The 25,374-nt window shown below is 38.1% G+C and overlaps 1 protein-coding gene across 5 annotated transcripts in view; it reads right to left on the bottom strand.

The window, feature by feature from the left end:
* Positions 1 to 25,374, bottom strand: part of MON2 (MON2 homolog, regulator of endosome-to-Golgi trafficking) — a 127,761-nt gene that overhangs the window by 73,241 nt on the left and 29,146 nt on the right. For 4 of the 5 annotated variants that reach the window (XM_024256975.3, XM_024256974.3, XM_054527335.2 and 1 more), the window contains exons 5-8: positions 23,115 to 23,244; positions 21,278 to 21,375; positions 20,464 to 20,589; positions 13,688 to 13,882 (exon numbers count right to left, since the gene is read on the bottom strand). In XM_024256975.3, coding sequence (XP_024112743.2) covers positions 13,688 to 13,882; positions 20,464 to 20,589; positions 21,278 to 21,375; positions 23,115 to 23,244 — 549 coding nt within the window. The remainder of the gene's footprint in view (positions 1 to 13,687; positions 13,883 to 20,463; positions 20,590 to 21,277; positions 21,376 to 23,114; positions 23,245 to 25,374) is intronic. The other variant, XM_054527334.2, reaches the window with a different exon arrangement.

The following is a 25,374-nucleotide window of genomic DNA, read 5'->3' as shown; positions in this document are numbered from 1 at the left end:
CTTGGCTCACTGCAACCTCCACCTCCTGGGTTCAAGTGATTCTCGTGCCTTAGCCTCCTGAGAAGGTGGGATTACAAGCCACCATGCCCAGCTAATTTTGGTACTTTTAGTAGAGATGGGGTTTCGCCATGTTGGCCAGGATGGTCTCGGACTCCTGACCTCAAGTGATCCACCCGCCTTGGCCTTCCAAAGTGCTGGGATTATAGGTGTGAGCCACCACACCCAGCCACTAGCCCCTCATAATTAAGTTTCCTAAATTCCTTAAGGGTACTTGTTTAAGGAATGATATGTGGGTACACATCCTAAGTGATTCAGAGAGCAGAAAAGCACCTACCTTGGATGACAGAAAGGGAAAATAATATAGTATAGTAGCTATTAATATACCTAATAAGTGAGAAATTCTAATTTCTAAATTCTAATGAGTGATAAATTCTAATATACCTAATGAGTGAGAAATTCTAATTTCCTCTAGTCACTCTAGATGTATTAACAGAACCTTTGAAGATTAATTATCTTCACCCTTGAACTACTACCTGATAGAGTGAGATAACCTGGTGAATACTGGGAAGCACATAATTCTCTAGGGTAGTCATTCCCAAAGTGTGGTCCCTGGGCCCCTTAGGAGTCCCTGAGACCATTTCAGGTGGTCTGCAATTTCAAATTTATTTTCATAATAATATATTATTTGCCATTTTCAATGCACGTGGGCCAAATGGCTGGTGCCTTAGCAGAAATCAAGGCAGTAACCCCAAACTGTACTAGTGTCATTGGATTCTTCACTGCCACATATGATTTTAAAAAACAAAAATGGTTTTACTTAAGAACCATAATAAACGGGCCGGGCAAGGTGGCTCATGCCTGTAATCCTTCCACTTTGGGAGGTTGAGGCGGGTGGATCACTTGAGGTCAGGAATTCAAAACTAGCCTTGCCAACATGGTGAAATCCTGTCTCTACTAAAAAATATTTTTAAAATTAGCCAGGCATAGTGGAAGGCACCTGTAATCCCAGCTACTTGGGAGGCTGAGGCAGAAGAATCGCTTGAACCTGGGAGGCAGAGGTTGCAGTGAGCCGAGATCACACCACTGCACTCCAACCTGGGCAATGAGAGTGAAATTCCATCTTTAAAAAAAATGATTAATTTTTTTTTTTAAAAAGAGCCATAATAAACAAAACTAAAATAAAAATAAAATACAGATTGATTTTGTTAAATCTGACCCATAAGTACATGCCTTTTTTTTTTTTGAGATGGAGTCTCAAAAAAAAATCTTTATATATTATTATATATATAATATTTTATATATTTTGGATATTTTGGCGCCTGCCACCACACCCGGCTAGTTTTTGTATTTTTTAGTAGAGATGGGGTTTCACCAGGTTGGCCAGGTTGGTCTCGAACTCCTGACCTCAGGTGATCGGCCTCCCAAAGTGCTGGGATTACAGGCGTGAGCCACTGTGCCTGGCCAAGTACATGCCTTTTTAATGTTCCTTGTGACAAAACAGGAGTACACATGAAGCATTTTTACTGTGTATCAAAGTACCATCATTGTTGGAAGAAAAGCATAGCTGTGAACTGAGCTAGTCTTTTTACCCTGTGGAATAACATTTTAACTGAAAAAGCAAACAGTAAATCATGATTATTTACATTTGTATATACTGTACGAACAGTTTCTCAAAAATAAACAAAGTACGCCTGTCACTTTAGGGTAAACAACTGACAGTGTTTGTTGCCAATAATAAAATTTGAGCTTTCAAATAAAAATCAGAATTTAAAAAAACCTGTATCTACCCTATAACCTAAGACTCTTCTGATAAATGGTGGTGATATTAACAAATGTAATATTTGCAGGAAGTGATAACATTTGGAATATCTACACAACTAAAATACATGATGTTACAAAATCATGCATGACTAAAAGATCCATTTGAAATGTAAGACCAATGAAATGAACTTTACTGTAACACAGTATAAAAACGTTTCAGATCCTAGACCTGTAAGAAAGTGTTGGCAGGGTGTGGTGGCTCACGCAGTAATTCCAACGCTTTGGGAGGCAGAGGCCGGCAGATCACGAGGTCAGGAGATCGAGACCATCCTGGCTAATGTGGTGAAACCCCGTCTCTACTAAAAATACAAAAAATTAGCTGGGCGTGGTGGCAGGTGCCAGTAGTCCCAGCTACTCAGGAAGCTGAGGCAGGAGAATGGAATGAACCCAGGAGGCGGAGCTTACAGTGAGCCGAGATCACACCACTGCACTCCAGCCAGGGTGACAGAGCAAGACTCCGTCTCAAGAACATAAACAAAGAAAGAAAGTGTACCGTTTGGTATAGTATCAAAGAAGAATATCCACCATTATTATCTAAAAAGGCCATTAATATAATTCTGCCTTTCAACTACATGTCTTTATGAAGCCAGATTTTCATCGTTATGTGTCAACCCAAAAAAAATCACAACAGAATGAAGACAAAAGATATGAGAATCCAGCTGTCTCCTATTAAACCAGACATTCAAGACATTTACATTTGGAAAATGTAAAATAATTTTTTTCTTTAAAACATAATTGTTTTTCATAAAAATAATTTATGTTAACATGTAATAGGTTTAGTATCATTTCAGCTTTAATTCTTAATAAAGTAACTAATGATAGAAATAACTCACACAAAAGCTCCTACATATTTTTTAAGAATATAAAGGGGTCACTGTTTTCATAGGGCATTCAACATGATTTATTTATTTTGGGTCCTGATACCTCTGTCTTGGTTCCCCAAGCGTCACTCCCTCCCAGCATTCCTCTCTCACCACCCACTCCCAGTATCACTCAGCTGAGGCGATTTCAGGGACTAGTAGGGACACAAAGGGCTGAATGACTGGAACAGTAGTGTGCTGCTAGAGGTGGCAGACAGCCAGGGCATCCCCAGCGCCTTTCTGCTCTGGAACATTCTGTGACCCGTCGGGGTGTTTTGAATGGTAGCACCCCCTCTTCCACATGGTTATTAAATGACCACTTCCTGTTGCAAAAAAAGTAATAAAAGAGTATAAAGCAGTCTTGAGACGAAAAAGTATAAGAATTATTCCTCTAGTATGTCTTCTAGGAGATGTACCATTTCCAGGTTTAAATAAAGAAAATACAGACAAATAAGAGAGAGGCATCACATACCAACCATATATAGCTTACCCCCCAACTACCAGGCCTCTAACTTTTGCCCTTGAAGAAACTGTAGAATGCCTAAATTTTTCTAAGCTAACATGTCCCAATGTATCCAATTACAATACTGAGGAATTACTTTCTTATATATATCTGAAAATCTCAACTTTGCAAACTCAGTCCTAGAGTTCCTTATTAGGAACCAATGTTTTACCAGTTGATCATCACCCACAATTCACAAGTAAAGCAGGAAAACAGGCCTTCCGCTTCGTTTAGGCAGTAACTTTCCATTTTTTTCTGTTGCTGGCTGTGCTGTCATCTGTCCCACCTTGTCCCCTTATACCCCCACCAATTAAAGGGACAAAGGTCAAAATATGGTATAGAAGCAATACAAGAAACTTGGCACTGTCAGCCTTGGAGAAAGAAAAAAAAGAGAGAGTGAGAACTAAGAAAACAGTGAAGTAGTAAAGTGCAGTGGGGTTAAAAGTGTGTTATGGAGCCTAAAAAATTAGTTAACACCCCAGTTTTGCAGCTTATAAACTGCATCATCTCAGGCAAACTATATAAGCATCCTGGTCCTCATTTTCTCAGCTATAAAACACAAATACGAATGTCTGCTTCATAGGGCTGTAGTAAAGTTAAAATGTATTAATGTATGCAAAGCAATGCTATGGTCTAAATGTTTATATACCCCCAAAATTCATGTGTTGAAGCCTATTCCCCAGTGGGATGATATTTGAAGGTGGAGTCTTTCGGAGGAAATCAGGTCATAAGGCTGAAACCCTCATGAATGGGATTGTGCCCTTATAAGGAGATACTTGAGAGGCTTCTTCCTCTCTCTACTCTCCACCATATAAGAATAAAATGAGAAGACAGACATCTGCAAACCAGGAAGTACACCCTTACCAGACACCAGATATGCTAGTAGCTTGATCTTAGATTTCTGAGGCTCCAGAACTTTGAGATTTAAGCTACACAGTTTCTGGCATATTTTATATAACAGCCCGAACTAAGACAATTACTTTGTACAGTGTCCGGAACAGATGAACTCAATAAAACAATTTCACCCAAAATGGAAATTACTGAGGAATTAAGATATCTGTACCTCTGAAAAGGTTATTAGATAAATTTGTTAAATAACAGAATTGACAGACGAATTAAGATATCTGTACCTCTGAAAAGGTTATTAGATAAATTTGTTAAATAACAGAATTGACAGACAGAAACCAAGTATCTCAGCTTGGCCCAAGTATCTTTAGTCTGTCGTGGCTTAAATGACAGAAATTTATTTGTTACAATTCTGGAGGCTGGAAATATGAGATGGAGGTGTTAGCGTGGTCAGGTTCTGCTGAGGGCCCTGTTCTGAGCTTGCAAATGGATGCTTTCTTCCTTTGTCTTCACATGGTGGAGGGCAAGAAAGTGAGAGAGCAAGTATGCTCTGGTGTCTTTCTACAAGGGAACTAATCCCATCATGAGGGAACTAATCCCATCATGAGGGTCCCACCCTCATGCCTTCATCTAAGCCTAATTATCTCCCAAAGGCCACATATCCAAACACTGTCATGTTGGGGACTGGGGACTGGGGCTTCAATATATTAATTCTGGGGGATATAATTCAACCCATAGCATCAAATTTTATTTAAAAAAAAAAAAGATGATGATGATAAATAAGTTGGGAGGTCCTGGTTAGCAACAGAAACAAAATGTGAATTTTCCATTTGTTACTATGAAGATGTAACTAGGCTGCATGACTGAGAAGAACAGAATACTTGTTTCTCCAGGACTGACTAGTGGATATGAAAAGGAAAAGGGGAACTGTTTTCTCTTCCTATAGTCTTAACTTAATGTAGCTAAGAAACATTCTAATGAAAGAAGGAGGAGGAGCCCTTCTAAGACAGCCCTGCTAATATTTAGGGAACAAGTGAGGAAGTGGTATTTAGTTGGCCTAGTGACAAGAATAAAAATTTGCTAAACATTTGGACCACCACATGACCTGGCCACCTGATTTAATAGCAACTATGGCAACTACACTGGCCCTTAAAGTTCTTCTCCTTTTTAAAAATCCCTCCTATCCTGTTGACTTTCCGTGGTGACTGATATTACTATATTGTAATTATTTTCATTTCCACTATTTTGTTTACTTAAAAATATTTTTTTTAATTTTTATGAGTATATAGTAGGTATGTAACATTTATAGAGTAAACGAAATATTCTGATACAGGCATATAATGCATAATCATTACATCAGGGGAAATGGGCTACACATCACCCCAAGCATTTATCATTTCTTTGTGCTAAAACATTCCAATTATACTTATTTATTTATTTATTTATTTAGAGATGGAGTTTTGCTCTTGTTGCCCAGCCTGGAGTGCAATGGCACAATCTTGGCTCGCTGCAACCTCCACCTCCCAGGTTCAAGCGATTCTCCTGCCTCAGCCTCCCGAGTAGCTGGGATTACAGGCATACACCACTATGCCCGGCTAATTTTGTATTTTTAGTAGAGACGGGGTTTCTCCATGTTGGTCAGGCTGGTCTTGAACTCCCGACCTCATGTGATCTGGCTGCCTTGGCCTCCCAAAATGCTGGGACTACAAGCGTGAGCCACGGCGCCTGGCCTCTTTTAGTTATTTTTAAATGTACATCATTGTTGACTAATCACCCTGTTGTGCTATCAAATACTAGATCTTATTCATTCTATCTACCTGTATTTTTGTACCCATCAACCATCCCTACTTTCCCCCTGCTCCCCATCTCCACCACCCTTCCCAGCTGCTGGTAACCATCATTCTATTCTCTCTCTCTCCATTAGTTCAATTGTTTTAACTTTTAGCTCTTACAAACGAGTGAGAACATGTGAAGTTTGTCTTTCTATGCCTGGCTAATTTCACTTAACATAATGTCCTGCAGTTCCATCCATATTGTTGGAAATGACAGGATCTCATTTTTTTTTTTTTTATGGTTGAATAGTACTCCATTGCCTATATGTACTAACTTTTCTCTATCCATTCATCTGTCGATGAATACTTTGGTTGCTACTAAATCTCATGAATAGTGCTGCAATAAACATGGGAGTGGAGGAATCTTTTCAATATTAAAAAATATTTAATTGTGGTAAAACCATACAATATAAAACCCCAACAATATTTACATGTACAGTTGAGTAGTATCAACTGTTTCACACTGTTGTGTAAAAAACTCTCTAGAACTTTTTTTTTTTTTCCTGAGACGGAGTCTTGCTCTTGTCACCCAGGCTGGAGTGCAATGGTGTGGTCTCAGCTCACTGCAACCTCTGCCTCCCAGATTCAAGCAATTCTCCTGCCTCAGCCTATCAAGTAGTTGGAATTACAGGTGTGCGCCACCACACCCAGCTCATTTTTTTGTATTTTTAGTAGAGACGGGGTTTCACCATGTTGGCCAAGGTCTCAAACTCCTGAGCTCAGGTGATCCATCCACCTTGGCCTTACAAAGTGCTGGGATTACAGGCATGCACCACCACACCTGGCCTCTAGAACTTTTTTATCTTGCAAAACTGAAATGCTATACCCACTCAACACTAACTCCTTATCCCTTTGTCCTCCTGGTCCTTGGCAATGACCATTCCATTTTCTCTATGAATTTGACTACTCAAGGTACCACGCATTAAGTGGAATTACACAGTAATTTGTCCTCTTGACTCACTTATTTCACTCAGCATAATGTCCTCAAAGTTCCAGTAACAGGATTTCCTTCTTTAAGGCTGAATGATATTTCAACATACGTATACACTGTATTTTCTTGGTTTGTTCATCTGACAATGAACACTGGAACTGCTTTCACCTCTTGGCTATTACAAAAATGCAACAATGAACATGGGTGTACAAGCATTTCTTTCAAATCACACTTTCAATTCTTTTGAATTTATATGCATAAGTAGTATTGCTGGGTCATATGGTAATTCTGTTTTCAGGTTTTTGGGGAATCTCCATACTGCTTTCCATTGAGGCTGCACCATTTTATATTCCCATCAACAGTGCACAAGGGTTCCAATTTTCTCCACATCGTTGCCAACACTTGTTATTTTCTGGTGTTCTGTTGTGTTTTTAACAGTGACCACTCATGGGCATAAGCCTTATTACAGTTTTGCTCTGCATTTCTCTAATGATTGGAGATGTTGAGCATCTTTTCATATGCTTGTTGGACACTGGTATATCTTCTTTGGAGAAATATCTATTCATGTCCTGTGACATGAATATTTTTTAACATTAGTTTTTTGTTGTTGTTGAGTTGTAGGAGTTCTTTATATATTTTGGATATTAATCCCTTTTCAGATACGCAATTTGTGAATCTTTTCTCCCAAGTTGTTGCCTTTTCACTCTGGATATGGTTTGGGGCTGTGTCCCCAACCAAATCTCATCTTTAATTTCCACGTGTTCTGGGAGGGACCTGGTGGGAGGTAATTGAATCATGGGGACAGGTCTTTCTCATGCTGTTATCACGATAGTGAATAAATCTCACGAGATCTGATGGTTTTAAAAAGGGAGTTTCTCTGCAAAAGCTCTCTTCTTGTGTCTACCACCATTTGTGATGTGCCTTTCACCTTCCTCCAAGATTATGAGGCCTCGCCAGCCATGTGGAACTGTAAGTCCATTAATCTTCTTTATTTTGTAAATTGCCCAGTCTTGGGTATGTCTTTATCAGCAGTGTGAAAATGGACTACTACAGTAAATTGGAACCAGGAGTGGGGTGCTGTGGAAAAGATACCTAAAAATGTGGAAGTGACTTCGGAACTGCGTAACAGGCAGATGTTGGAACAATTTGGAGGGCTCAGAAGAAGACACAAAAATGTGGGAAAGTTTGGAACTTCCTAGAGACTTGAATGGCTTTGACCAAAATGCTGATAAGGATATGGAAAATGAAATCCAGGATGAGATGGTCTCAGATGGAGATGAGGAACTTGTTGGGAACTGGAGTAAAGGTGACTCTTGTTATGTTTTAGCAAAGAGACTGGCAGCGTTTTGCCCCTGCCCTAGAGATTTGTGGAACTTTGAACTTGGGAGAAATGATTTAGGGTAACTGGCAGAAGGCATTTCTTTCTTTCTTTCTTTTTTTTTTTTTGAGATGGAGTCTCGCTCTGTCACCCAGGCTGGAGTGCAGTGGCGTGATCTCGGCTCATTGCAAGCTCTGCCTCCTGGGTTTACGCCATTCTCCTGCCTTAGCCTCCCGAGTAGCTGGGACTACAGGTGCCTGCCGCCATGCCCGGCTAGCTTTTTTTTGTATTTTTTAGTGGAGATGGGGTTTCACCATGTTAGCCAGAATGGTCTCGATCTCCTGACCTCATGATCTGCCCGCCTCAGTCTGTCAAAGTGCTGGGATTACAGGCATGAGCCATTACGCCCAGCTAGCAGAAGACATTTCTAAGCAGCAAAGCATTCAAGAGGTGACTTGGGTGCTGTTAAAGACATTCAGTTTTAAAAGGAAAAAAAAGCATAAAAGGTTGGAAAATTTGCAGCCTGACAATGCAATAGAAAAGAACATCCAGGCCGGGCGCAGTGGCTCATGCCTGTAATCCCAGCACTTTGGGAGGCCGAGGCGGGTGGGTTGCTTGAGGTCAGGAGTTCAAGACCAGCCTGGCCAACATGGCGAAACCCCGTCTCTACTAAAAATACAAAAATTAGCCGGGTGTGGTGGCTCACACCTGTCATCCTAGATACTCAGGAGGCTGAGGCAGGAGAATCACTTGAACCCAGGAGGCGGAGGTTGCAGTGAGCCAAGATCGGGCCACTGCACTCCAGCCTGGGATACAGAGCAAGACTCCATCCCTCCCCGCAAAAAGAAAAGAAAATCCCATTTTCTGAGGAGAATTTCAAGCTGGCTGTAGAGATTTGCATAAGTAACAAGGAGCTAAATGTTAATCACCAAGACAATGGGGAAAATGTCTCCAGGACATGTCAGAGACCTTTGAGGCAGCCCCTCCCATCACAGATCCAGAGGCCTATGAGGAAAACGTGGTTTCGTGGGCTGGGCCCAGGGTCCCTGTGCTGTGTGCTTGGTCCCCTGCATCCCAGCCACTCCAGCCGTGACTGAAAGGGGCCAACATAGAGCTCGGGCCGTAGCTTCAGAGGGTGCAAGCATCAAGTCTCGGTAGCTTCCACATGGTGTTGAGCCTGTGAGTGCACAGAAGTCAAGAACTGAGGTTTGGAAACCTCTGCCTAGATTTCAGAAGATGTATGGAAATGTCTGGATGCCCAGGCAGAAGTTTGCTGTAGGGGCAGGGTCTTCATGGAGAACCTCTGCTAGGGCAATACAGAAGGGAAATATGAGGTCACAGCCCCCACACAGAGTTCCTACTGGAGCACCGCCTAGTGGAGCTGTGAGAAGAGGGCCACCGTCCAGACACCAGAATGACAGATTCACCAACAGCTTGCACCGTGCACCTGGAAGAGCCACAGACACTCAACAGCAGGCTATGAAAGCAGCTGGAAGGGAGGCTGTATCCTGCAAAGCCACAGGAATGGAGCTGCCCAAGACCATGGGAACCCTCCTCTTGCATCGGTGTGATCTGGATGTCAGACATGGAGTCAAAGGACGTCATTTTGGAGCTTTAAGATTTGACCGCCCTGCTGAATTTCGGACTTGCATGGGGCCTGTAGCCCCTTTGTTTTGGCAAGTTTCTCCCATTTAGAATGGCTGTATTTACCCAATGCTTGTACCCCCATTGTATCTAGGAAGTAATTAACTTGTTTTGATTTTACAGGCTCATAGGCAGAAAAGACTTGCCTTGTCTCAGTTGAGCCTTTGGACTGTGGACTTCTGAGTTAATGCTGAAATGAGTTAAGACTTTGGGGACTGTTGGGAAGGCATGATTGGTTTTGAAATATGAGGACTTATGAGACTTGGGAGGCCAGGGGCGGAATGATATGGTTTGGTTGTGTCCCCACCCAAATCTCATCTTGAATTCCTACCTGTTGTGGGAGGGACCTGGTGGGAGGTAATGAATCATGGGAGGCAGGTCTTTCCCATGCTGTTCTCATGATAGTAAGTCTCACAAGATCTGGTGGTTTTAAAAGGGGGGTTTCCCTGCATAAGCGCTCTTCTCTTGTCTGCCGCCATGTGAGATGTGCCTTTCACCTTCAGCCATGATTGTGAGGCCTCCCCAGCCACATGGAACTGTAAGTCCAATAAATCTCTTTCTTTTGTAAATTGCCCAGTCTCGGGTATGTCTTTATCAGCAGTGTGAAAACTAATACAACTCTGCTGGCTGCTTTCTTTGAGGTGCAGAAGATTTTAAGTTTGATGTAGTTCCATTTGTCTACTGTTGCTTTTGTTGCCTGTGCTTTTACTATCATAGTCAGGAAATCATTGTGAAATCCAATGTCATAAAGATTTTCTCCTATGTTTTCTTTTAGGAATTTTTTTAGTTTTAAATCTTGTATTTAGTTCATGAATCCATTTTGAATTATTTTTTGTACATGGCATAAGGTAAGGGTCTAACCTCATTCTTTTGCATGTGAATATCCGGTTTTCCCAGCATAATGGTTAAAGAGACTATCCTTTCTCCACTGACTGGTCTTGGCACCCTTTTCAAAGATCACTTGACCATATATATGAGAGTTTATTTTTGGGCTCTCCATTCTGTTCCATGGGTTTTTGTGTGTGTCTTTATGCCAGTACCACTTTATGCTATTCTGATTACTGTAGCTTTGTAATATGTTTTAAAATCAGGGAGTGTGAGACTTCCAACTTTGTTCTTTTTTCTCAAGATAGTTTTGGTAATTCAGGGTCCCTTGAGATTCAATATGAATTTTAAGATGGTTTCTTCTACTTCTGCAAAAAGTGCTGTTGGAATTTTGATAGGAACTGAATTTAATTCATAGATCTCTTTAGATTATATGGACATTTTAACAATTTTAAGTCTTTTAATCATGAACACTGGATATCTTTCCATTTCTCTGTGTCTTAAATTTCTTTCAATAATGTTTTATAGTTTCCAATGCATAGGTCTTTCACCTTCTTGGTTAAGTTTATGCCTAAGTATTTTATTCTTTTTGGTACTTTGCAAATGAAATTGTTTTCTTAATTTCTTTCTGGAATTGTTCACTGTTAGTGTACAGAGACATATTTGCAACTTTGTTATGTTTATTAGTTCTAACAGTTTTTCTGGTGTGGAATATTTAGGGTTTTCTAAATATAACATTACATTAGCAAACAGATAATTTTACTTCTTCCTTTCCAATGTGGATGCCTTTTATTTCTTTTTCATTCCTAGTCGCTTTGGCTAGGAGTTCCAGTACCATGTTGAATAGAAGTGGCAAGAGTAGACAATCTTGCCTTGTTCCTGATCTTAGAGGGAAAGCTTTCAGGTTTTCACTATCAAGTGTGATATTAGTTATTAGTTATTGTCTCTTCATAAATGGCATTTATTGGGTTAAGGTAGTTTAGTTCTATTCCTAGTTTGTTGAGTGTTTTTACCATGAAAGGATGAAGAATTTTGCCAAATACTTTTTCTGCATCAATTGAAATGATCATGTAGTTTTTAACCTTCATTCTTTTAATGTAGTGTATTATATTAACTGATTTTTGTATGTTGAAACATCCTTACATTCCAGGGATAGATCCCACTTGGTCATGGCATAGAATCCTTTTAAAATGCTGTTAAGTTTCCTTGTACTTTCTTGAGAATTTTTTTTATCAATATTTATCAGGGAGCTTGATCTGTTTTTTTTTTTTCCTTGTAGTATTTTTGTCTGGCTTTGGTATTAATGCTGGCCTCATAAAATGAGCTTGGAAGTTTTCTCTCCTCTTCAATTCTTTGGAGTGTGTTAATTGTTCTTTCAGTGTTTGGTAGAATTTTCCAGTGAAGCCATCTGCTCTTGGGCTTTTCTTCGTTGGAAGGTTTTTCATTATTAATTCAATCTCCATACTAGTTATAGGTCTGTTTAATTTTTTTCTTGTGATTCAGTTTCAGTAGGTTGTATGTTTCAAGGAATTTATTCATTTCTTCTAGGTTATCCAATTTGTTGGCACATAATTCTTCCTAGTAGTCTTTTATGATCCTTTTAAATTTCTTATTTCTGTGGCATCAGTTGTAATGTCTCCTCTTTCATTTCTGATTTTAGTTATTTGAGTATTTTCTCTTTTTAGTCTGGATAACGGTTTGTTAATTTTCTTAATTTTCAAAAAAAACAACTTTCATTGATTCTCTCTATTGCTTTTCTATTCTCCATTTTGTTTATTTATGTGGTATTCTTTATTATTTCCCTCCTTCTCCTAACTAGTATGTTGTTTAATTTCCATACATTTGAGACTCTTCTCATTTTCCTTCCACTATTGATTTCTGGTTGGATTCCACTTTGGTCAGAGATTACAATCTTCTTAAATTTGTTGAGACTTGTTTTATGGCTTAACATAAGCTTTATCCTTGAGAATAATCTACGTGCACTTGAAAAGAATGTGTATTCTGCTGATGTTAGGTGGAGTGTTCTGTATATGTCTGTTAGGTCCAACTGTTCTACAGTGTTGTTCAAGTCCTTTGTTTCCTTATTAGTCTTATGTCTGGTTGTTCTATCTTTATTGGAAGTAGAATATTGAAGTCTCCTACTATTATTATATTGTCTGTTTTTAGAATATAGGGCCAGGCGTGGTGGCTGACGCCTGTAATCCCAGCACTTTGGGAGGTTGAGGTGGGTGGACCACCTGAGGTCAGGAGTTCAAGACCAGCCTGACCAATAGGGTGAAGCCCCATCTCTACTAAAAATACAAAAATTAGCTAGGTGTGGTGGCGGGTGCCTGTAGTCCCAGCTACTCAGGAGGCTGAAACAGGAGAATTGCTTGAACCCAAGAGGTGGAGGTTGCAGTGAGCCAAGATTGTGCCACTACGCTCCAGCCTGGGCGACAGAGGGAGACTCCATCTCAAAAAAAAAAAAAGAAGAAGAAGAAGAATATAAATGTGAAAAAATTACAGAATGCTGAATTTGACTTAACACAGAATTTTAAAAAAACATGGTGCATTATTTTTTCTGAGAAACAGTATTTGAATGTTTACGACTAAAGCATTACATAAATAGAATTATCATCCAAAATATCACAACATAATAGGCATCCATTAACTTATGCAAAATAGATACAATATTGGACTGTAAGTCAAAATAATTGGTTTCTAATCCTAGATTTGACCAAATCTTTAATGTCTTTGCTTTAATCTGTTAAGACATATGAAACAGTATAAATGAAAGCAGAATAAACTGAAGAGACTATAATTTTAATAATCCTTCAAATGAGATACAGACAATTAGCTAAGAAGCTGAGTTCCAAAACCACAATTCCTATGCTGCCTTCAGACAACAGGCAATGACGCTGCTTCACACATTATGAATACTCTATAAACATAAGCAAGATTCAAGAAAGGATAGAACAAACTTTTAGAGTACCTAGAATACATGTAGGTACTCAAAAAAAATTCTGTTGAACTGAATTGAAAAAACTAAACGCACTACAACAGACCACTTTTTACAAAGGGCACAACATGCAACTATATACACAAATACATAAGGAAATTAGCACTTACCAAAAGACTGTAAAACTGCTTAATCAGAACAGATACTACTCTCAGCAAACGCATGCAGATAGGAAAATATGGTTTTTCAACTGGTGCTGGAGAAGACGACGTGCTGGAACCTTGTCTGAACTTTATATTTGGAGAAAAGAGCTTTATCACAAGAGGACATACCCTTTCTTTGAGGAGGAAACTAAATTCTTGGTGCTATTTGCAAGGAAAAAAGAAAGAAAAAAATAATTAACTTTACTTAATACTTCCAAAAACAGTCTCACTAGGAAACAAAACTTCTTAATAACCAGTATTAATAATTCAGCTTTACTATAAGTTTATATGTTTTATTATTTTATAGTTTACACACAATTTTGAAATTCGTATTGCACTTAGAGAGTCTAAGGTCAGAACAGTCATCAGAGCCCAGCATGGTGGCTCATGCCTGTAATCTTAGCATTTTGGGAGCCCAAGGTGGGAGGACAGCTTGAGCCCAGGAGTTCAAGATGAGCCTCGGCAACACAGTGAGACTCCATGTCTACAAAAAAAACCTAAAAAATTAGCCAGGTATGGTGGCACGCACCAGTAGTCCCAGCTATTTGGGAGGCTGAGGTGGAAGGAACACTTGAACCCAGGAAGTCAAGGCTGTAGTGAGCCGTGATCATGCCACTGCCCTCCAGTCTGGGTAACAGAGCAAGATGCTGTCTCAAAAAAAAAAAATAATAATAATAATCGGTATTACAAGAAGTTTTTGAAAGAATGTAAGTTTAAAAGGAACATTTTAATGATTTTAGAATTAAGTAACTGGTGATTAACAGAAACTTCAATTTTAGCTGGACACTGGTAATTAAAAACATAAACAGACGAAAGAAAATAGAGCCAGGCATGGTGGCTCAGGCCTGGAATCTCAGCACTTTGGGAGGCTGAGATGGGAGGATTGCTGGCATCCAGGAGTTCAAGAGCAGCTTGAGCAACACAGGGAGACCCTGTCTCAACAACAACAACAACAACAAAAATTAGCTGGATATAGTGGTGCCTCCTGTGGTCCCAGCTACTTGGGTGGCTAAAGTGGGAGGATCACTTGAGCCCAGGGAGGTTGAGGCTGCAGTGAGCCATGATCACACCACTGTACTCCAATCTGGGCAATGCAGCAAGACCCTATCTCACACAGAAAAAAAAAAGAAAAAGAAAAGAAAACAAGCTATACAAATTGAAGCAAATAGTTTAAAATAGGTAGCTGAGGAGAGAAAATTTCCTAATAAACTATAAGTTATATAATTCACTGATTTCATTTTTCAAAGAACAATTCTATTCATGCAGAGATTTAATAATTAACTTAAAATTTTGTTCTGCCTGGACTGCTTGAACAGAACATGATGAGCTGATAAAACATGCAATGGCAAACAAGCATAATTATTTTACAAGTCAGGGAATCTTGCAAATAATTCTTAAATTTTACTTAGAGTCATGATATATCATGAAGAAAGCACTCCTTAACCTGTTAATTCCCTGCCTATATTAGCCAAGAGTAATCCCATTTCACTGACAATATAAGGCCTAGGCTGTATTTAATGACTAGCCTCAAATACATTTTGTTGTCGTCATTCAAATTTCACTGAAGCTATAAACAAAGAAAATATCACGAAAATCATTTGACCTAATCCTTTAATCTTACAGAGAAGGAAAATAAGGCATAGAGCAGGCTGTTTGCTCAGAAACACAAAATTTTTTAAATGTATCTTTTTTTTTTTTTGAGATGGGGTTTCACTCTGTCACCCAGGCTGGAGTGCAATGGCACAATCTCGGCTCACTGCAACCTCCACCTCCCAGGTTCAAGCAATTCTCCTGCCTCAGCCTCCCAAATAGCTGAGATTACAGACATATGCCACCACGTCTGGCTAATTTTTGTATTTTTAGTAGAGACGGGGTTTCACCACGTTGGGCAGGCTCTCCTGACCTCAGGTGATCTGCTCGCCTCAGCCTCCTCCCAAAGTGCTGTGATTATAGGCATAAGCCACTAAATGTATGTTTTAAAAAATCAGATTCTCAAGAAAGAAAATCCGAAAACACAGATAAATAAAAAGATAAAAATAAAAGTCTTGCCTAATCTCACCTCCTGGAGATAAGTGGACTAGTCATTGTTAACTTCTGCATGTATACTCTTCCAGACTTTTATAAATATTTTAATATACGTTTTCATTCTTTCCCCCAAAATGAGATCTTAAGAGATAAATGATTTGAAATTATACTCTCACATCTAGTTAGTTTCTTTGACTGCCAAAATGAAAAGTAAAGTCCACTTTCATATTTTACAAAAATAATTATTTTGTATATTGGTTAATATATAAACATACCGGCAATTCTTAAGCAATTCTTAAAAGTTTTACCAATTCACTGTTTCCCTTTCACTGCTCAACTCACTACAGTTGGGTTTCCTCCAGCACGACCACCAACTATCCCAACTTTACTTCTCCACTTCTCATTATACTCATCATGATCTCTGCGGCCAAAGCAAACACTTTCCAGTCTTTCCAGTCTTCATCTTATCAGATCTCTTTGTTTTTGTTTTGTTTTGTTCTGTTTTTGAAAGAGGGTCTTGCTCTGTCACCCAGGCTGGAGTGCAGTGGTATGATCATGGCTCACTGCAGCCTTGACCTCCTGGGGTCAAACGATCCTCCCACCTCTCAGCTGTCCAAGTAGCTGAGACTACAGGCATGTGCCACCAGGCCCAGCTGATTTTTTTTTTAAATTTTTCGTAGAGACAAGGTCTCACTATGTTGCCCAGGCTGGTCCTGAACTCCTGAGCTCAGGCCATCTGACCGCCTCAGCCCGACAAAGTGCTAAGATTACAGGTGTGAGCCACTGCGCCTACCAGATCTCTGTGAACCACCTGATATAACTGATTACTTGCTTCATCTTGAAACTTTCTTTGCTTTTGCCTTTTATTATGTCACACTCTCTTAGATTTGTTCCTGCCTTCTGGCCTTGTGTTCTCAGTCTCTTGTATATGCTCATCCTCAACTGTTTAATGTTGAGCTTCCTCAGAGTTCCAGAGTACCATGCCCTTGCTTTGTACTCTAGGTTCTTACCACAGAAAATCTCATTCACTCCCATATCTTCAATTAGCAACTATATGTCAGGAACATTTAAATTTATAATTTCAGCCCCAAACCTTGAAATGCATAAGTCCAACTAACATTTTGCATATCTCACAGATACCTTGAAATTAGTATATATCATGAATAATGTGTCCTTTGTGATAAAAAATTCTGCCCATGGAGTACTCCATCTCAGCAAATGGTTCACTGTTCAAGCCAGAAAGCTAGAAATCATCTTTGAGACTGCCTTTTTCATCTTCCACTACAACACTTCATTGAGGCAAAAGGGAAAGCTTCAATGCCCTTAAAGCTTATTTTTCTAGAAAAGAAGACATCCTTTCTCAGGGTCGCTGCTCTTTGAATTCCTTCTGTGTGGAGTATTCTTTTCCTGTTCTCTCTATATCTCCTAACTACTCTTAATCCTTCATTTACAAGCTTAAGTATCCTATCCTTGATTTATCACCAACTCTCCACCAGGTCTGGTCCCGTTATTCATTTCCTAACACTTTTAATACTTTTCCTTCACAGCACTCATCAAGCCTTATCAACTCAGTTAAAATCTGTCTCCCCATTAGAATTGTAAGTGCCACAGGGCAAAGATTTTATCAGTCTTATTTAACTTCTGTATACTTGGCATAAAACTTAAGTGACTGGTAAATTTTGATTGCATATGTGAATGATGAGTTAAAAAAAGAAACAAATATGTATCTCTGGAAGAAAATTGTACAGGATGAAATTCTAGGATCTTACACAGAGAATTCTTCCTCTTCCATTCTTTACAGCAGGAAGAATAAAGTAAATTTTGTAAGTATAATAAATCCGTAAAAACAGGCCGGGTGCGGTGGCCCACGCCTGTAATCTCAGCACTTTGGGAGGCCGAGGTGGGCAGATCATGAGGTCAGATCAAGACCATCCTGGCCAACACGGTGAAACCCCATCTCTACTAGAAAAAATACAAAAAATTAGCCGGGCATGGTGGCGGGCACCTGTGGTACCAACTACTCGGGAGGCTGAGGCAGGAGAATGGCGTGAACATGGGAGGCGGAGCTTGGCGTGAACATGGGAGGCGGAGCTTGCAGTGAACTGAGATCGCCCATTGCACTCCAACCTGGGCGACAGAGCAAGACTCCGTCTCAAAAAAAAAAGAAAAGAAAAGAAAAGAAATCTGTAAAAACGGTTTCAAATCTTTTCCTATAAAGTCAGAAAACATGACCAAAACATAAAAATTTTAAATTCAAATTCATTAACCAATTCATTCATTCAAATATTTATCAAACACCTGCCATATGCCAGGCACTATTACTAAAGACACCTATACAACAGTGTACTAAATCCCTGCCTCATAGAGTTTATCTTCTTGTAGGGAAAGAGAGAAAATAAAATAATACACAATATGTAATAATATATAATACGTATATACGTGTGTGTGTGTGTCAGGCAGGAGGTGATAAATGCTACAAAGAAAAAGAGAGATAAGAAAGATAATGGTGCTGGTAGGAAAAAAGGTTGCCATTTTACACAATGTGGTTGGGGAAGATGTGTCTGGTAAGTTGACGATTGAGCAAAGCCCTCAAAAAAGTAAGACAGCAAGCCATATAAGGAAAAAAGGATTCCAGGCCCAGGAATAGTAAGTACAAAGGCCCTGGGGCAGGAGTCTGCTTGAGGCACTTCACAAACAACAAGAAGGACAGTGTGGCCAAAGGGTGAGGGTAAAGAGAAGAGAGGAAAGAAACAAGATCAAGGAATATTGGGGACTAAATCATGAAAAGTTCCACAGAGCATAAGGACACTTCATCTTTTAGTCTGATAAGGAGGATATCTATCAACTGAAGCAATTTACAAGAGACTAAAAAGATTCGACTTTTTAAAAATACCATTGTGGATGTGGTGTCACAAACAACTATAATAAGTGGTACAAGTATTAATATACATGCAAGCAGACCAGTTAGGAAGCCAACATAATAATTCAAGTAAGAGATGATGGTAGCTTAGACTAGAATAATTGTAGAAGTGGTAAGAACTGATTAGATCCTGAATATATTTTGAAGGTGATGGTCGGGATGTGATGTGTAAATAAAAAAGACAGGATACGGAGAGAAACTAATTTGCATCAACATGAGTTCAAATCCCAACTCCATCACTTATAAACCACGAAACTGCAGACAAATTATTTAACCCTCTGGATGTTGTAGTTTCCTCACGTGTAAAACAGTGATAACTGGTATCTCAGGCATTTGGGAAGATAAAAGAGAATATAATATGTAAGGAATCTGGCACATAGCATGTAGAAGGCAGTCGAGAAATGACAGCTACTATGACTATTATTTATACAAGAGTGCTGGACAAATTATACCTACATACTGCTTATCCTATTACACTACAAGAAAGGGAATCATCAGTATATACTGCTCGCCAAAAGCATTTAACAATTGCCTAATGTATACCAAAAATTATGAGCCATATAAAATTAATTTTAGCTCCACATCCTGGCCTAAAAAATCTTATATTACTGTAGCACTTGATTCACTCATTTTGTAGGTAAGAGCAAAGGATAAAATGGATTACTTAGGGAGGAAGCATGGTAGGGGAAGGCACTAGATGAGTAGTTAAAAAACCTAAATTACAGTTCGAGACCTGCTTAATAACTAAGGGACCCTGTGCAAGTCACTGACTTGATTTTGGACTTTAGTTCTTTCCCATTTAAGTTATGTGAAAACACATAGCTAGATATATAAGCAAGTAAAAATCAACAATTTCTTTAGGCTTTTAAATATTACACAAGTAGCTCACATTCCACATTTCCTTCACAGACCCATACACTGGGAAATACCTGACTATTAATAGATTGTCTCTAGATATTCTATTATTAAAATTCCAAAATGCTAAGGCACTAAAAAAAAAAAAGCAATGTAACACTAAACTGTTATATGTCTAAAGTTTGGGCTACAATTCTCCATATCTTTCTTTCCTTCCTTTATTTTTTTTTTTTTTAATTTAAGAAATGGGGTCTCGCTCTCTCACCCAGGCTAGAATGTAGTGGCATGAACATGGCTCACTGCAAACTTGACCTCCTGGGCACAAGCGATTCTCCTGCCTCAGTCTCCTGAACAGCAGGGAATACAGACATGCACCACCACGCCTATCTTTTTTAAAAAATTTTTGTTTTATTTATCTTTTTTGAGACAGTGTCTTGCTCTGTCACCCAGACTGGAGTGAAGTGGTGTAATCGTGGCTCACCGCAACCTCTGCCTCCCAGGTTCAAGTGATTCTCCTGCCTCAGCCTCCCGAGTAGCTGAGACTACAGGCACCCGCCATCACACCTGGCTAATTTTTGTATTTTTAGTAGAGACGGGGTTTCACCATATTGGCCAGGCTGATCTCAAACTCCTGATCTTATGACCCACCCACCTCGGCCTCCCAAAGTGCTGTGATTACAGGCGTGAGCCACCGCACCCAGCCTTTTCATTTTATTTTCTGTATTGATGGTGTCTCACTATGTTGCCTAGGCTGGTCTCGAACTCCTGGGCTCAAGCAATCCTCCCACCTCAGCCTCCCAAACTGTTGGGATTACAGGCATGAACCACCAAGTCTGGCCTCTTTGCCACTTTTAAGGTGGAAAAAAAATACGCGTTGCTTTCTTTAAAAAATCTGTAAAACAATTAAGATTAACTTTGTCACAAGATACTATAAATGGCTTACTTGTAAAAAGACCTGCGGAAAATCATTGAGGACTGACTCAAGTAATTCGAGGCCAAACGTCCGAGTCATTTCTGTCATGCCCACTAGCCAATAAGGAGCATCAGCATTAACCAACTGACAAAGATCCTGGGAAAATAAATCCAACAATTTCACGTGCTAGAATTAAATGTGCTTTTCAAAACTCGCAGTTCATAAGTCTTTTAAAAAAATCTCTCTTCTTATATAATACATGTTTTTGCTCCTTAGAAACTAAGCACTGGTAATTCCAATTTTGACAAATTGTGTAATTGATAGATTATATAAGTAAACTTTTAAAGAATCATATAACCACTGACAACACAGAGACAGTAGACAGATAAATGATTAATCTAACATTATTTCAAATGAAGAAATAAGCTTTTAATCTGAAGTAATATTTTCAGTACAGATTAATCTTGTTTTACCTAAAATTATTTATTCATGACAAGTGATGTAAAAATCAGGTATCTATGTATCAAATTATACTACACAGACCAAATTTATTACTTACATTTTCCTTGTTTAAAGAAACTTTTTTTTTGTATGACTAGTTGTTTCTGATATACCTGTTTTCTAGTTCTGCATTTATTTCATTTTCTTAAAGTGAGTCATAACGTTTTATCACGTTAATTAGCTATAAAGTAAATATAAAAGCTGTTCTTTAGAACTATTTTAATACTACTTTGACATATTTTCAAAAAATTCACATTAAAAAAATTAGACATAAAATCCCCAACTAAAAAATTTACACAAAACTATATTTTAGAATAAAAATTACTTTTATCAACTAAAATACCTGGAAAAGCATATATGCATCTTTAGCACAAGGTTTGAGGGTACTGACAGATCTTCTGTTACTATTTCCTTGTACCAGTACTGGTTGTTCTATAATATCTGCAATCAAAACAGGATGGGTTTTAGGAGTTCATAACAGCCTCTAATAAATTATATATTCTGTTTAAAAGATAATGTTTAAAATAAATATTTGTTTATATAAGTTGTAATTATAATTTCAGAATTAAAATTGCCAATGTTAACATATGTCTCCAAAACAAAAAAAAAAATGGGAATCTATTTTTACACCAAATACCATAAAAATCACTCTTTGCTACCTTACATTCACTCTAATAAGCTGGGTATCTTTGTCCATACATTTGGTTTCCCAGTCTCCCATTCTTCAGCCCCTTTATTTCATGGATTTAAAATTCACATGATCTTTAAATGTGCTTTTAAATATCAAACAAACATAAATGTTTACCATATGGTTAACTCCTCTACCATTTCACTATCTTCAAGAGAATTACTGTTTGATCTGCTGCTGTTACCATGTCAGTTACAGATACTCACCAGCTAACAATCAGCTAGGATGGTGTTTCCCAACTCAGCATTTCTTTAACTACTAGTAAAAAATATCATTCTCTGTAAGTTATGACAGCCTGTTTTGAATAAATATTGACTTAACGACTACCTGAAAAGAAAAAAGTTCTAAGTATTTCTACCTTACTATAAAGTATTAAATGGCAGATTAGCCTTAGAGACAAACAACTAAAACTACCAATCCAGGAATTTTATTGAGGTTATGAATGTATAAAACATTGAAACTGGGGAATTGCCCTGTGTTACTACAATATGATTTTGAATATTTTAACCAAATGGGACACATTATAACTCCTTAATATTTCAAACTACTACAATTCTACCTGCATTTTCCCCCAAGAAAAAACAAAGAAAAAACAATATACCAAAGTGGAAATATTCTAATAAAGGTATTCGATAAAAATATTTTTAAAAAATTTATTTTTTTTTGAGATGGAGTCTTGCTCTGTCACCCAGGCTGGAGTGCAGTGGCGCAATCACAGCTCACTGCAACCTCTGCCTCCCAGGTTCAAGTGATTCTCCTGCCTCAGCCTCTGAAATAGCTGGGACTACAGGTGCACACCACCACACCCAACTGATTTTTTGTATTTTAGTAGAGACGGGGTTTCACCGTGTTGCCCAGGCTGGTCTCAAACTCCTGAGCTCAGGTAATCTGTCCACCTTGGCCTCCCAAAATGCTAGGATTACAGGCATGAGCCACCGCACCCAGCCAAAAATTAATTTTTATATTATTTAAATGTTCTTAACACATGTTAGCAGATACAGACAAAAATTTACAAGGGAAGCCCACTCTTGGAAATTTATCCTAAAGAAATAATTCAAAAAGATATGTAGGAAACCACCCAAAACAGTTATAAAGCACTGAACAGAATGCAAGTGTCCAATAGGAGACTAGTTCAGTTAAATTACAGAATGGCCATGAAATATAATGCAATCATTAAAATTTAAATTATGAGGACAAAGCAAAAACATGAAAAATTCATAGAATGTAATGTTCGGTTAAAAAATACATATAATGCAATACTTGGTTTAAAATGTGAAATTTATCATATTTAATACAAAATTATGCATACACTAGAAATAAACAAGGAAAACAAGGAGCCTATTCCTTAGGGGGATCAAATTGTGAGGCATTTAATTTTTAACTTGCCATTATAGACATAATAATGTTGATCATCTCAGCAAAGGCCGAAAGTTAATAAAAATGAAATCATCCAAGAACCACCCACAAAGTAAAACAACTTCTAGCACTTTACCTCTGTGTCGTTCATCTTCAGCAACCATCCTCTCAAAAACAACAGTAACAACTTGTCGCACTGTAGCAGCAGCTGTATTATTTGTAATATTATCTTTTGTGAAGTGTAGTCGAAAACAAAGAACAATTGCCTGAAAACACAATTTTCATTTAGTGTGAAATAAGATTGAAGAGCAAGGCCATCATCTTTATTGAATAATTCATGTTTGGTTGTTTCAATCACCAATATGGAAAGTCCCACCATTTACAATAAAATATAAAAATCCTCAGATTTTGATGTAATCCAAGTTGTCAGTAAATATACAGCCACAGAAGATTAGCTATGGTAATGCGAAACATACCTTTTAAAATTTGGTAATGTGAAAAATATGGTAATGTGAAACATACCTTTTAAAATTTGGTTTTTTAACATCTATATAACAATGTGTTATGCTTTTATTTCCCCAGATGACGTGCTTTGCAAATAACATGAACTCAAAGTTTGTTGTATCACTTAATGATCTGGAGAAGCTATGTGATTGCTAAGCATATAAATAAATAAAATTATGAAAATTTTAAAAGGAGTCATTTTTTTCTATTTTTTTCTATTAAAACTCAAGTTTATTGAGATGTAATTTATATACAATAAATTATAGAATCCCTTAAATTTATATAATTTGATTCTGACAAACATGTGGGCCCATGAAACTATGGCCACAATTGAGAAACGAAATATTTCCATCACCCCAAAAGTTTTCTTCTGCTCCTTTGCCACCCATTTCTTCCTTTACCCTTGGCCCCAGGCAAGCACCCATGTGCAGATCAATGGGCATCTTCTATGATTTTTATATGAACAGATTAATTCAGTATGTGCTCATTTGGGCCAAGCTTCTTCCACTTAGAATAATATTTGTGAAATTCATCCACTTTGCTCTGTTTATCAGTAGTCTGTACCTTTCATTACCAAGCAGTATTCTATTGTATGAGTACACCATATTTTGCTTATTCATTTACCTGCTGGTGAACGTTTGGGCAGTTTCCAGGTTCTATTGTTAAAAAAAAAACAAAAAAAAAAACTGCTATGAACATTCATATATATAAGTCACTGTGGGGAAATACGTTTTCATTTATCTTGGGTAAATATCTGGAAGTGAAATGGATGGGTCATCTGGTAAGAATAGTTTAACTTTTTAAGAAACCGCCAGTTGGCTAGGCATGGTCGCTCATGCCTGTTAACCCAACACTTTGGGAGGCTGAGGTGGGTGGTTCACTTGAGGCCAGGATTTGAAGACCAGCCTGGCCAACATAGTGAAACCCTGTCTCTACTAAAAATACAAAAATTAGTTGGGTGTGGTGGTGCACACCTGTAATCCCAGCTACTTGGGAGCCTGAGGCACGAGAATCCCTTGAGCCTGGGAGGTGGAAGGTTGCAGTGAGCCAAAATCATGCCACTGCACTCCAGCCTGGGGGACAGAGCAAGACTCTATCTCAAAAAAAAAAAAAAAAGAAAAGAAAAGAAGGAAACCGCCAGTTTCCCCAGTGGTTTTACAATTTTACATTTCTGCCAGCAGTATACGTGAATTTAGAACTATCCCTACATTCTCCATAACACTTGATATGGTCTTTTTTCATTGTAACTATTCTAATGGAAGCATAATACTATTTCCTTATGGTTTTAATTTGTGTCCCTAATAATAACACTAAACTTCTTTTCATGTGTTTGTCACCCATTTGAATATACTATTTTAATGAAGTGCCTGTTGAAACCATTTGTCCATAATTAATTGCGTTGTCTGTGTTATGAATGAATTTTAAGAGTTCTTTATGTAGTCTAGATATAAGTCCTTTGTCAGATATTTGTATTCTCCCACATTCTGGGGCTTACTCAAGGATTTTAGATTTTGTGCCCTAATAAATCTTTACCTACCCCAGTATCACAAAGATTTTCTCCTATTTATACTTCCAAAAGTTTTCTACTTTTAAAAGAAGTCATTCTTGGAGAAAAACATAATGGTAGTTTTAGAATCAATGCCTATCACCTTAACTATATTAAAATTTTAAAAGACACAAGCCTTTGATATCGCTACTACTCTTTAGATTTCAACATAAAGGAAAGACACAGTATATAGTTATATAGAAGCCTTCATATTACTCAATTTTATACTATTTCTTTATACTTGATTTTTCTCATCCCTAATTATTGCATTTCCAAATTAACCAACATACTAAAATAAATCCTATAATCAGTTCTTATTTCTTTAGTAGATCAAATGAAAACCTTT

The sequence above is a fragment of the Pongo abelii genome, chromosome 10 (genome assembly GCF_028885655.2).
Source record: "Pongo abelii isolate AG06213 chromosome 10, NHGRI_mPonAbe1-v2.0_pri, whole genome shotgun sequence".
NCBI lineage: Eukaryota > Metazoa > Chordata > Mammalia > Primates > Hominidae > Pongo > Pongo abelii.
The sequence above is the reverse complement of the archived record's forward strand: the minus strand, read 5'-3'. Positions and strand labels throughout refer to the sequence as shown.